The 14,579-nt window shown below is 43.8% G+C and overlaps 1 protein-coding gene and 1 long non-coding RNA gene across 2 annotated transcripts in view; one reads left to right on the top strand and one right to left on the bottom strand.

Annotated features, from left to right (window-relative positions):
• The window catches only part of PDZK1IP1 (PDZK1 interacting protein 1), a 22,287-nt gene extending 19,749 nt beyond the window's left edge, over positions 1–2,538 (bottom strand). The window contains exon 1 of the mRNA XM_048861502.2: positions 2,297–2,538. Coding sequence (XP_048717459.1) covers positions 2,297–2,363 — 67 coding nt within the window. The 5' untranslated portion in view covers positions 2,364–2,538. The remainder of the gene's footprint in view (positions 1–2,296) is intronic.
• LOC142073036 (uncharacterized) lies at positions 2,522–14,579 on the top strand. The gene is made up of 2 exons (XR_012669738.1): positions 2,522–2,610; positions 6,724–14,579. It is a non-coding gene; the product is annotated as an uncharacterized LOC142073036 (long non-coding RNA).

The following is a 14,579-nucleotide window of genomic DNA, read 5'->3' as shown; positions in this document are numbered from 1 at the left end:
CAGTCTCAGCCGGCGGGGGAACAGTGTGGAGGGCTTGGCTGGGCCCCTCCAGGCAAGTGCGTCTTGAGGGACCCCGGCCGGGGCAGGTCTTGGCCTGGCTGATTGCGCCATTCCCGAGGGGATGGAGCGATTCTCGGCCCTGGAGGTGCGGGGGGGCTGCCAATGCACATAGCCCTTGCACATGCTGTTACCTGCTTTGCACAAATCAGCCTATATGGGCACATACACATTGGATGGATTCTGGGGAAAGGGTGCATCTTTCTGGGGTGCTTTGAAAATGTGCCTGTTTGTGAGCTTTGGCCATATCTGAAACGTCATATAGGTCCCTAAATCCAGAAAAGCGTCATTAAAAGGTCCAGTCCTGCTTCCATTTAAGTCAATGGCAACACGCACTTTGACTGAGTGGTGCAGGATTGGACCCTAATAACTGGGAGATCCATGGCAGTTAAATTCTGAGAACAAGCAAGTAAACAAACAAAACAATAAAGGATGGAGCAACACAAAGTGCGGGGGGGTGGGGTGCAGGGCAGGGGTTCAAGAACATTGAAAAGACAAGATTAGCTTTAATTATTCATCAGAACACTTTATAATACTATTAAATGTCCTGTTGTATTTAATAAAACCAAATGATGTCACAGTAGCAGGAGGCCTCTGTGACATTAAGTCTTCTGAAAAGTGGGTGAAGCCATCGATTTGGGGGAGATTTTTTGGCAAGCATGATCAAAATTGCAGATTCACAACATGAGAATTAGGGAGATCTCATTGCATGAGCAATGTTTCTCAATCAGGGGTACACATACCCCTGAGGGTATACAGAGGTCTTCCAGGGGGCACACCAACTCATCTAGATATTTGTAAAAAGAACAGGAGGACTTGTGGCACCTTAGAGACTAACAAATTTATTAGAGCATAAGCTTTCGTGGGCTACAGCCCACTTCATTGGATGAATAGAATGAAATATATAGTAAGAAGATATATATATATACACATACAGAGAAGGTGGAAGTTGCCATACAAACTGTAAGAGGCTAATTAAGATGAGCTATTATCAGCAGGCGAAAAAAACTTTTGTATAATAGCTCATCTTAATTAATTAGCCTCTTACTCCACTTTTTCATGTTCTCTCTCTCTCTCTATATATATATATAGAGAGAGAGAGAGAGATCTTCTTACTATATGTTCCATTCTACGCATCTGATGAAGTGGGCTAAGCTTATGCTCAAATAAATGGATTAGTCTGTAAGGTGCCACAAATACTCCTGTTCTTTTTACAGATACCTAGATGAGTTGAGGTGCCCCCTGGAAGACCCCTTTGTACCCTGAGGGGTATGTGTACCCCCGGTTGAGAACCATTGCTCATGCAATGAGATCTCCCTAATTCTCATGTTGTGAATCTGCAATTTTGATCACACTTGCCAAAAAATCTCCCCCAAGTTTTACAACAGGCTACATATAAAGCATTAGCAAAGCCAGTACAAACTAAAATCTCATACAGATACTGACTTGTTTACACTGCTCTATATACACTATACATTGAAATGTAAGTACAATATTTATCTTCCAGTGGATTTATTTTATAATTATATGGTAAAAATGAGAAAGTCAGCAATGTTTCAGTAACAGTGTGCTGGGACACTTTGTATGTTTATGTCTGATTTTGTAAGCAAGCAGTTTTTAAGTGAGGTGAAACTTGAGGGTACACAAGACAAATCAGACTCAGGAAAGGGGTACAGTCGTCTGGAAAGGTCGAGAGCCACTGTCCTAGAGTAACTAAAAACCTAGCACTATGTCTTCACTGCAAAAAAACCCTGTGTCTTTATATCAAAAGAGCAATCTCTGTGTCAGATCTTAGTGGAGGTAAGGCACAGGTCGATTACCTCAATGGAGTTAAACACCAGATTGGAGGTGTATAATATTGTGCTCAGTGAGCTACACAGAGTAAAACACTACCTGTGTCTTTCTTGTCTCCACTAGATTTCACAGCAAGACAGCGAACATGCCTTGTTTTTTTTTTTTGTTTTTGTTTTGTTGTTGTTGTTTTTTTGCAGTGAAGACAAAGCTTCAGATGAAATGCTTTGTTTTCAAACTCTCAGCAATTCATTTGTGACACAGACAGAGCATCTCCTAAAGGGCACTGAAGTCCCATCTCCTTCACCTGGCTAAAAAGAAAGTTCTCTGTCGTTGCTCCTTAGCTGACTTAAAGACTAACCCCTTCATGGATCAGTTGTTTCACTCAGAACCAGAAACTTTCAAGACTCAACCAGTTCCACTCCGAAAAGTAGGAAATCACACTCACCTTGCTGGCAATTCACTGGCTCCAGAGCCATTAAAAGGCACAGGGCAGCAACCTGGAGAGCCTGCATGACTGGAGAGCAGTTGTTTTGTTGCTCAGTGTGGAGGGTTCTTTGCTTTGTGAGAGGAACAATGAGCCCTGCTCCCTCTCAGAAGCTTTTGAGAGAGCCGAATGTGAAATCTGAAGACCCAGAGCACACTTAAACACGGCTGACTCCGATGGAAATGAGCCTGGTAAATTGTCAGTGACATTAATAAGTGGCTTTTAAATGGAGGAGGTACAGATGGATTTGCATACCTGCTTCCTCTTTGAGCCAGGTGAATAAGTAACGTCTAAGATTGTTTGGGAGTTTGCAGACATGCGGTTTGAATAATTGGCAGTTATTGTAGAGCCTAAAGGAATTTCAGGGGAGACAATGAACCGTGTTTGTTTATTTACTTACAATGGGGATTGTGGGGAACCGATACTAAGATCAACACATTCTTTCTTGAAAGGAGCACCCTGGTGTAGCACGTTTGCATGATACCAGAAAATGCAACAGCACCAAAACCAGAGAACCAAATCAAATGAAAGCCCCCAAAATCTAGCATTTGTAAAACTAAGCCTTCAAACTCTGACTGGTAGAAACAGTTGCACAGAAAATAATATACTCTACTGGCTAGTGGGCTATGCCGTTGCCCTAGGGAGGATGGAATCAGAACAGCAGGTCATAGACCCTGTACAGCTATGGGTGACTCTTTTTTAGCTCCAGTGGTAGGAGCTTGTGGTAATGTAGGATCTGAGTTCTATCTCAGTTCCAAGTGACCATGGTGTGCAACATAGTGATAACCATGGGGAAATAGTTTTATTTTGTGTAATGACACATCCACTCCCAGTCTTTATTCAAGCCTAAGTTAATTGTATCCAGTTTGCAAATTAATTCCAATTCAGCAGTCTCTCGTGGGAGTCTGTTTTTGAAGTTTTTTTGTTGAAGAATTGCCACGTTTAGGTCTGTAATCAAATGACCAAAGAGATTGAAGTGTTCTCTGACTGGTTTTTGAATGTTATAATTCTTGACGTCTGATTTGTGTCCATTTATTCTTTTAGGTAGAGACTGTCCAGTTTGACCAAAGTACATGGCAGAGGGGCATTGCTGGCACATGATGGCATAGATCACATTGGTAGATGTGCAGGTGAACGAGCCTCTGATAGTGTGGCTGATGTGATTAGGCCCTAGGATGGTGTCCCCTGTATAGATATGTGGACACAGTTGGCAACGGGCTTTGTTGCAAGGATAGGTTCCTGGGTTAGTGGTTCTGTTGTGTGGTGTGTGGTTGCTGGTAAGTATTTGCTTCAGACTGGGGGGCTGTCTGTAAGCAAGGACTGGCCTGTCTCCCAAGATCTGTGAGAGTGATGGGTCGTCCTTCAGGATAGGTTGTGGATCCTTGATGATGCGTTGGAGAGGTTTTAGTTGGGGGCTGAAGGTGACGGCTAGTGGCGTTCTGTTATTTTCTTCGTTGGGCCTGTCCTGTAGTAGGTGACTTCTGGGTACTCTTCTGGCTCTGTCAATCTGTTTCTTCACTTCAGCAGGTGGTATTGTAGTTGTAGTGATAACCATGGAAGCTTTAGACCTGCAAAAATATACTTACACAGATTGAAGTTCCAATGAACTCTACTTAAAAAACAAAAACAAATAAACATTCTCCTATTGTGCCTGTGATCCAGACATCTCAGCACTGATCTGCTGCTTAAATTGCAAGCTCTTTGGGGCAGGGACTATCTTACAGGCACAGAAGCACATTCTGGGTGCTGCTGGAAGATAAACAATATGTAATAACAAGGTGAAACTGACTATAAACAAAACTGAAATTGTCCTGTCTGGTGTCATTGTCTTGGCTGAGAAAAAGGAAAATAATAAACCCAAAGTAAACAAGCAGTACAAAGTAAATTAGATTCTTTCATTTTCCATTATCTAAGATGTTATTAATAACATAGGAAAAGAAATTTGTGATTTAAAAATAGTTGTCTATGAGCCAGATGCATTATTGACGACCCTAATCATTCAAAACTCATGTCACCCCCTCCCCCAATCACGAGATTGTCCGAAAACTTGTAAGATTCTAAAAATAATAAATATGTGGTTTTTTACTTGAGCTCTGACATTTTCAACTTTTATGCCCCCATAAGGACTAGAAACTTTCCTTTTTAAAAGTAAAAGCTGAGATTTTCCTAGAACCATCTGACTCCAGGAACTGGGGCTTTAAGGAAAACACCAACTATCATGTTTCAGAGTAACAGCCGTGTTAGTCTGTATTCGCAAAAAGAAAAGGCGTACTTGTGGCACCTTAGAGACTAACCAATTTATTTGAGCATGAGCTTTCGTGAGCTGTAGCTCACGAAAGCTCATGCTCAAATAAATTGGTTAGTCTCTAAAAATTGGTTAGTCTCTAAGGTGCCACAAGTCCTCCTTTTCTTTTCACCAACTATCATGAGGCTCATGATAAAATCACGAGATGTGGCAACACAGCAGATAGTGTCCCCTCAAAACCCAGCCTTCCGAAAGTTTTGTCTGAGTTTACCACACACGCGGAAGAGCTAACCTCAATTCTTGACTCTGCCACAGCCACCCTGGGTGACCTTGGGTGAGTCCCTTCATCTCTTTGTGCCTCAGGTCCCCATCTTCAAAATGGGAATACCAATATTTTGTTTCTCCCAGCCTTTATCCATCTTGTCCATTTAAATTTCAAACTCTTAAGACTCACTATGTGTCTGCAGAGTACCTAGCAGTGCATAGTGGGGCTTAGCCAGTCAGCCCTTCTAGTGCTACTGTAAGAGAAATAATAAATAATGGGCAAGTACTTGGGTTGTGAAGACGTAAAAATGAAAGTTAGTTTTGACTCCTTTATGAGCTTTACCTCGGTTACATTCAAAACATATTGCTGGTCTTGGTTTGTTATTTTTAGGCTTGTCAGAATTCCAGTTTTTTTAATATATAATTTTGATGGATATCGATATCTATTTTTAAGCATTTTTTTAGGTTTTTTTAGTGACGTAAATTTTCCCAGTTGTGCAAAATTATGGGGGTGTGGGGGGAGGAAGGCACTTATTTAATGACCATAGATGATGAGGTTCAAAAAGTTAACGCTTTATAAACCGTGACAACAGAAATTGTCAGCAGTGCTTGGCAAAATACACAAAGTGAATATCCTTAAATCAACAAGTCGTACCTGTTTTTGCTGTTCATTCCCTAGTCTATCTGTAACAGGGCTCCTTCTAAAGTCTAACTCGCTGGATTTTGACTCTGCGTTCCCGAGCAGCATTTTTATTACTTTGCCTATCTATAAATTTTGATGATCATTGATGGAACTATTTTTCACCTGTTCATGTGTGTTCGGTGAAATCAACATGTACCAACATTTACTGATAAAAATCGAATCCTTCCAAGCCTAGTTGTTTTCCAGTTTCACTCACCAGTTCACCTCTAAGTAGAATTCGCTGTAATAAATGTCCAAAGTGGAGGCATTTATCACAAGACCAAAGGCCCTGGAAGAACCAGCAGTAAGATATCCCATCCTACTGGCTCCATGTAGAAGTCTAGGAGTACTTGTGGCACCTTAGAGACTAACCAATTTATTTGAGCATGAGCTTTCGTGAGCTACAGTGAGCTGTAGCTCACGAAAGCTCATGCTCAAATAAATTGGTTAGTCTCTAAGGTGCCACAAGTACTTTTGCTCAAATAAATTGGTTAGTCTCTAAAGTGCCACAAGTACTCCTTTTCTTTTTGCGAATACAGACTAACACGGCTGCTACTCTGAAACATGTAGAAGTCTGTATCTCTGCGGTGGCTGGCGTCCGCTTAAGCCACAGGCTATCAAAATATTGATTTGTGAACGTCCTATCTCAGTGCTCATGAAAAAGGTCCGATTTGCCCCAAGCGGATAAAATTTATCCACTTGCATAGAAAAATGGAAATAGAATTCTATTTGCTTCTTAAGACCAAACAGCACTTTATCACCACTGGTTCCTCCGTTTACAAGTGTTTTAGGTAAACATTTGTATGCTTTCCTTGCTTCAGAGTCTACCGAACAAATTATCTGCTTATTTTGATGTTTTAATGCATCTGCTCTGTTCTCTGATAGCCATTGGAAAGGTTTTAGCTATTGCCGAGCTTCGGATATTACAGGTTTGTCAATATATTGACTCTTAGGCACGTCAGATTTCTCATTTTTACCATGTGCTTTGTTTTTTTTAGCATTGCCTTCCCACTGACTTGTAACTGCAGCTTTGTCTGACAACAGATGCGTTTTATAGCTCTGCTTCCCCTAGCATGTAAAAGAACTGCCTAGCCCATTAGATTTTTTGTCTGTGTTTTGTGACATTTTGCATAGTTTGCTGTGAAGATTACACAACTCAGGGGCCTGGTGAACAAGCATGCACCGTTTTGCCTCTAGATTACTGGCGCTGATCCAGCCCAGGGCCCAAACCCTGCAATCAGATCCACGCGGACAGACTCTTGTATCACCTGGAGTTGCACTGATTTCAGAGGGATTCTACATGCACATCAGGCTCTACTCATGAGGATCAGATGGCAAGCCAGAGGCCCAGATTGGTAGCGAGCAAAATCTGTTCCCAGCTCATGACTCTCCAATGGCCTGTGGGAAATGGATTGATGCTGGGCTCAGTCGGTCCCCTGTGAACAGGAATCCATATTACAGAAATATCCACTGACACTGATATTAACCGGCCCCCCCTTGGTGAGCGTTCTGCTAAGGAAGCGAAGGGATGAATAGCGATATAGACTGAACTCCCCTTTCACCTTTAGAGGGCCTCTCTCCAGGTCAGGACTGAGGCTCATTGGCAGGACATGCCCTGCTGCCCCTCAAGATGTAGCAGTTCAGCAGATAAAGGGCTTATTCCAGAGCCCACTGAAATCAGTGGAAAGGTTCCCCTTGACTTCAGTGGGCTTTGGCTCAGACCCAGAGAGATTTCAGAGTAGCAGCCGTGTTAGTCTGTATTCGCAAAAAGAAAAGGAGGACTTGTGGCACCTTAGAGACTAACCAATTTATTTGAGCATAAGCTTTCGTGAGCTACAGCTCACTTCATCGGATGCATTCTGTCTCCCTGGCTGTCAGTCTGGCCTCTTTCCCAAGCACCAAGTGTAGTTTAAAAAGAATTATAGAGCACTTTAAGCATCTACATGTATTTGATTCCTTAGCTACAGAGTGTCAGCATGCAGAGATCAGGTGGGGCCCAGCCAACATCCATTAAAGTCAGTAGAAAGATTCCCACTGACTTCAGCAGGAGATGGATCAAACCCGTTTTCCCAGCAATCCTCTGCCTGGCTTATGTAGCCACTGACAGCATAGTATCTGAGCACCTACCTGTCATTAATGTATTCATCCATGCAACACCCCTGTAAGAAAGGGCAGCGCTGTTATCCCCATTGTAGATATGGGAAACTGAGGCACAGAGAAACTAAGTGACTTGGCCGAGGTCACATGGAAAGTCAATAGCAGAGCAGGGAATTGAATCCAGGTCTTCCAAGTCTTTTGCAAGTGCCCTAACCACTGGGACATCCTTTCCCCTCAGCTTTTAGCTGGAGAGTTATGGAAAAGCTGGGTATTCTCTGTACAGTTTAGTTTATGTTACACTGGACATTTTAAAAACCATTTTGTTTCATGGCTCTACAAAGGTGACTTGCAATTTTGCAGCACCTGAGCAGTGTCGCAAGTAAGACCAAGCTCCCTGTCAAGTCAACCAGTACAAGGGCCATTGTAAATCCTCCATCATTCACAGTCTTTAAAATAAAACGGGCCTTGATTTCTAAAAGGCGCATGGTAGTTCAACCTCAAGCCATTGGCTCAATGCAAGAATTGCTGGGTGAAATTCTACGGCCTGCATTTGACTGGGTAATGAGAACTACCAGAGTTACAATGGTTCTGGAAGGGATATAAAACCTCCTGCTTCAGGGCAGAAGCCAACCATTGTCAGGTGATATGAGGAAACTTTCCCTGAGGGCAGGTTATCCCCTCACTGTCCCTTGTACCTTTCTGTGAAGCAGCCCATGCTGGCCACTGTCAGAGACAGGATCTGGGATGAGGATCCTGGTTTAATCTAGTCCAGCAACTCTTATGCTCTGGTGCAGCACATCGGACCAGCTGCTCAGCAAGTTTCCTTCAGGCTTTACAACCTATGGTTCTGTGAGGAAGGGCTTGTGGAGATTTTATTTAAGGTAAGGATGTCAGAGATGTGACGTATAGCATGTCTTTGTTCAATCACAACAAGGAGTCCGGTGGCACCTTAAAGACTAACAGATTTATTTGAGCATAAGCTTTCGTGGGTAAAAACCCCACTTCTTCAGATGCATGGAGTGAAAGTTACAGATGCAGACATAAATATACTGACATGTGAAGAGAAGGGAGTTACCTCACAAGTGGAGAACCAGTGCTGACAGGGCCAATTGGACAAGGATGGATGTAGTCCACTCCCAACAATAGATGAGGAGGTGTCAATTCCAGGAGAGGCAAAACTGCTTCTGTAATGAGCCAGCCACTCCCAGGTCAAGCCCAAATTAATGGTGTTAAATTTGCAAATGAATTTGAGCTCTGCTGTTTCTCTTTGAAGTCTGGGAAAGCTTATGCTCAAATAAATCCGTCAGTCTTTAAGGTGCCACCGGACTCCTTGTTGTTTTTGTGGATACAGACTAACACAGCTACCCCCGATACTATTTTCAATCAGTCCATCTGTGGACAGGAAGTGGAAAATGGCTAAAATAGCAGGAAACGTACCAGAGAAGATGTAATAAATTTCAACAGATTAAATCTTGCTTTGCAGTTTGATTTATGATTTCATAATTCTTTCCACGGCAACCCATGGCCTCTGATCCAGCAGATAAGAGAAACTGCCAGCTTTCACTGAATACAGTTCAGAGATTTGGGGAAATCTTATTTTCTCTGGTTTCAGAGTAACAGCCGTGTTAGTCTGTATTCGCAAAAAGAAAAGGAGTACTTGTGGCACCTTAGAGACTAACCAATTTATTTGAGCATGAGCTTTCGTGAGCTACAGCTCACTTCATCGGATGCATACCGTGGAAACTGCAGCAGACATTATATACACACAGAGATCATGAAACAATACCTCCTCCCACCCCACTGTCCTGCTGGTAATAGCATATTAAATGTCACAACAGCTAAGACTGAAGTTTTGGTATGCCCACTTTACAGGTGGGAAACTGAGGCACAGATAGGGGATGTGACTTCACACAGTGAGTCAGTGGTAGACTGGTTCCAGAATCCAGGCCTCTCAGGTCCCAAACCAGAGCTTGTGAGTCCATTTTGCAACCTCCCAGTGAATTTAGATTATTCATTGTCCCTTTGTCAAGTATTGTGAACAATCAGCTGCTGGCATTTTAGAATTTCCACGAATCTGCATGAACATTTTTCATCAGACTTACTTTGACGAAAAATGGCTTTTTAACCAAAATTAAATTTTTCACAGTGAATTTTCATTTCGGTTAAAAAAAGAGAACTATTTCCAATTAAAAGTTTCAAAAGGAAAATCATTTAATTTTGGGGGGCATTTTTAAGGTTTTCATTTTATGGGTTCTCCCACCCCTTATTCTCCCAATTTTACTTTTTCAACCCCGGAAGAGAGGGAAGAGAGGAATAAAACTAAAAGGGATAAACATGGCGGGAGGGACACAAAAACCTTTAAATGTGTGGGTGCGGGGGGGGTTCCCCCTAAAAGAAATGTACATTTTGTTTCATTTCAAATTTTGTTGAAAAATGTTACAAAAAACTTGCAAACAAAACAAAACTTGTTCATTTATTTTGCAGTGTTTCATGACATTAAATATTCTGACCCCGCCCCCAGCCCTACCACCAAATTTCTTGACCGCTTTCTCTTTAGATGATTTAGTTGGGGATTGGTCCTGCTTTGAGCAGGGGGTTGGACTAGATGACCTCCTGAGGTCCCTTCCAAACCCGATATTCTATTATTCTATGATTCTACAGCACTGACTCTCAAGTGTTTAAAAATCCCATGGTTCCTCTTCAGAGACAGCCTAGAACTGTATCCTTGATGAGACAAAAGCTTCTGTTTTGTGCAGTGTACCCATCTGCGCAGAGCAGTGGTTCTCAATCAGGGGTACATGTACCTCCTGGGGGTGTGCAGAGGTCTTCCAGGGGGTACATTAACTCATCTAGCTATTTGCCTAGTTTTACAACAGGCTACATAAAAAGCACTAGTGAAGTCAATACAAACTAAAATTTCTTACAGACAATGACTTGTTTATACTGTTTTATATACTATACACTGAAATGTAAGGACAATATTTATATTCCAATTGATTTGTTTTATAATTATATGCTAAAAATGAGAAAGTCAGCAATTTTTCAGTAATTATATGCTGTGACATTTCTGTATTTTTGTCCGATTTTATAAGCAAATAGTTATTAAGTGAGGTGAAACTTGAGGGTGCACAAGACAAATCAGACTCCTGAAAGGGGCGCAGTCGTCTGGAAAGGTTGAGAACCAGAGGCATAGAGCACTAGTGAAACCTGGATTTTATTCCCCACTCTGCCGCAGTCTAATGATCACCCAGCAATCAAGTTACGTCCCCTTTTATGACTCAGTTTCCCCCTGTGTAAAATGGGGATAATGACACTGACGTCCTTTATAAAAGGCTTTGAGATCTACGGATGAAAACTGCTATATAAGAGCTAGGCATTATTATTGTGGGACTGCCTGGATCTGACAGCGTCTCCGATTTTCGAGGTATTCTGTTTACACAGGGAATAAAAGTGGATGTTTGAAAGAAAATTCTGTTTCTGCCCAGCTGAAATCCTGCCTCCTTGTGCAGTCAGACAAGCAGCCTCTCACTGGGAGAGATTCGCTTCCCCGCAGCACACACACGCACAAAAGAGAGGGAAGAAAGAGGCTCCTCTTGCATTTTGCTTCTCACTTCATGAGCCGCCTGAGGGCTGGTGCTAATTAGACACATTTCTACACAAGAGGCCTTTCTTTTGGAAGCAGGCCTGGAGTCATCCAAGCAGAGGAAAGCTTTGAAAAGAGGGCATGGCTACAGATTGCCTGGATAAACAGCGGCGGGTGGGGGGTGAAGACTATTTGCTAACACACACTAGATGTCAGGACAGGGCAAGTGTTTGTGTTTGTTTGTTCATTCCCCTGCAGTTGGAGGCCTGCAGATACCTCCTCTGGGCTACTCAGAACTGACCCGGCCAGACCGACATGTGACTGAGGCTGCTACTCGTGCACTTGGGATGGTGATAGAATCATAGAAGCATACAATATCAGGGTTGGAAGGGACCTCAGGAGGTCATCTAGTCCAACCCCCTGCTCAAAGCAGGACTAATCCCCCATAGTTGCCCCAGATCCCTAAATGGCCTCCTCAAGGATTGAACTCACAACTCTGGGTTTAGCAGGCCAATGCTCAAACCACTGAGCTATCCCTCCCACCCCGATGGCCGGTGAGTGTCGGTGTTTAGCATGGTGATGGCTAAAGGCCAACGTTGGAATGATGACGCCTGTCACTTATCCCAGTGCCTAGCCCGAGGGATTGCAATGCCTAGCAGAGGAGTGGCTACAGCGGGCCAGCCCCCTCCCCCCCCCCGCAGATCCATAGGGTGGCTATGCCCAGCTTGGTGCTGCTCGGGAATGGAGTGATGGTGCCAATCAATCACAACGATGCCTAGCCCCAAGATATTGCACTGCCTAGCAAAGCAGGGCCCAGAGGGAGCCAGTACCCACCACAGCAGATCCACAGGGTGCCCAGCCCCGGCAGAGCACAATGCCCAGCGTAGCACTTTCCAGGGGATGCTAACGCCATGTTACCCACAGCAATGCACTGGAAGTAGCAATGTACACCATGGCAACGCTTAGAGGATAACGAGATGCGGGCACAACAGCACTCATGGAGTGCCAGGCCTCTGTAGGGCAGAAAACAGCCCAAATCAATGTTGTGACCTATAAACCCCATGGCTGAAGGGGTGCCCCACCTGCAACCCAGCCCAGGGCTCTGTGTGCACGGGACTCAGAGCTGCCTGGGATGGGGGGGGACTCAGTGTGCTCCTCCCTGGGCAAAGGGCCAGCTAATTGGGCCTTCCCTCTCCTTCTAAAGGTGACATAGTAGCTTTCGTCTCTGCCCCAGCTCCACTCCTCCCATCCCAGCCACAGTGGGGCTAGCTGAGAAAAGCGTGAGGGGGGACAGAGGTGGAAGGATCGGCTGGAGAAGGACCTGCTGCATTCCACCCCCCTGCTACCGCTACCCTCCTTCTGCAACCACACCCCCTCAGGAACTGGCCTGTCCCAAACAATTGAAGCCCCGTAGGCTCAGCCAGTGTCCCAAGCAGCTCACCCTGTTATTTTTCTGATGCCTTCTGTAGTAAGATGAGGTCCTGAAACATAAGTCTTCGTATCCGAGGCCTGGTATGACGCCTAACGCCTGAACTAAAGTAACGGTCAAGACTTTGCTAACATAAAGCAAAGTTAAACTGTGAGCCAGAGGCAGGCCCTGCTCACAGAAGCTGGCAAGAAGAAGGCTGATGTTGCAAATGTACATATACCTAAAAGGTACTAAGCACTCGTAATATAAACACGTGCCAGGATGGTACCAGAACAGTTCGGTACGAGCACATTTCACAGAGAAAACAAGGAACAGGCTGACCCATCCTAAAGACGGGGGCAGGAGGGTAATACTACAGAAGGGATGTGGACAAATTGGAGAGAGTCCAGCGGAGGGCAATGAAAATGATTAGAGGGCTGGGGCACATGACTTTTACGAGGAGAGGCTGAGGGAACTGGGGTGATTTAGTCTGCAGAAGAGAAGAATGAGGGGGGATTTGATAGCAGTCTTCAACTACCTAAAAGGGGGTTCCAAAGAGGATGGATCTCGACTGTTCTCAGTGGTGGCAGATGTCAGAACAAGGATCAATGGTGTCAAGTTGCAGTGGGGGAGGTCTACGTTGGATATTAGGAAAAACTATTTCACTAGGAGGGTGGTGAGGCACTGGAATGGGTTACCTAGGGAGGTGGTGGAATCTCCATCCTTAGAGGTTTTTAAGGCCCGGCTTGACAAAGCTTGGCTGGGATGATTTAGTTGGGCTTGGTCCTGGTTTGAGCAGGGGGTTGGACTAGATGACCTCCTGACGTCTCTTCCAACCCTGATGTTCTATGATTCTGTGGTGGAGAGAGTTGTTTTGTTTGAACCAACATGTGCAAGATGAGAGGCAGCACCCTAACACGTAGAGGGGTTGCACCTCTATACATCGGAGTCATGTGTAACCTGTTTGTACCTGTGTAGAACGGATCAATGAAATTGTTTTTAATTGTTCACTTTATTAATATAACTTCATAAGCAAAGTTTTATGAATGAAACAACATTCATTCATAAAACCGGTTACCCCAATAACTGGCTAATTGAGTTTCATTTCAATCCAATTGCTGCTTAAATCGCTGAAACGTACACTGTTTCAACACTGTAACTTCTGCTCACTGTTTGTCATTCATTATACTTGTCTATATTGTAACTTCTGTTCACTGTTTGCCATTCCTTACCCTTGTCCATATTGTAACTCAAACTCCATTTTAACTTGTCCCCAACTCAATTTTAAAATGCTCACTCCATTTTGTAAAAGCTTGCTGCAACCTTCATTTTTGCAAAACCCTGCTGTAATCTTATTAGTTTGGTTTAGATGTGTGAATGAGGTAAGTATGAATGGTGGAATCAACCTCCAGCCCCAGCCTGTCCTGATGAAATAAAGTGTAAACACCAACGGCAGCAGATGCAGACAACAGCCCTGACAAAGCAAGAAGAGGCCACCCTAAAAAGAAAAGAACAAAAGTACAACTGAAGAAACATCAAAGCCAGGTCCTAGGCTGAAAGTCATGTCTGCAATTGATGGGTGACCAATCACACCAAATCCAGAGGCAGCCTGACACAGCAAGACCTATAGACTCTGAATTCAAACTAAAGCCTACAAAAAAGGATGGATGAGATGGAAGATTTTGGAGGGTAACATTCTGCTGCCAACATGGAAGGGCATCGGTGCATGCCCGACAGAGACCCAGCCCTTCCTTGTGCCCGGCTTTCCTGGCCAGTTAGCCGCCACAAGTTACGAACCCAAGCCATGAACTCAAGCTACATTCAGGACTGGTAACTATACAGCAGCTACAGAACATTTGATGTGCATGCGTGTGTGTGTATACATAGGTCGTAGATATTAGTTACTGGTCATAAATCAAATTGTGTTACAATAAATGTGGCATTTTGCCTTATCCCCTTTAATAA

The sequence above is a fragment of the Caretta caretta genome, chromosome 8, assembly GCF_965140235.1.
Source record: "Caretta caretta isolate rCarCar2 chromosome 8, rCarCar1.hap1, whole genome shotgun sequence".
Lineage (NCBI taxonomy): Eukaryota > Metazoa > Chordata > Testudines > Cheloniidae > Caretta > Caretta caretta.
Note: the sequence above shows the minus strand (reverse complement) of the source record. Positions and strands in the feature narration are given on the sequence as shown.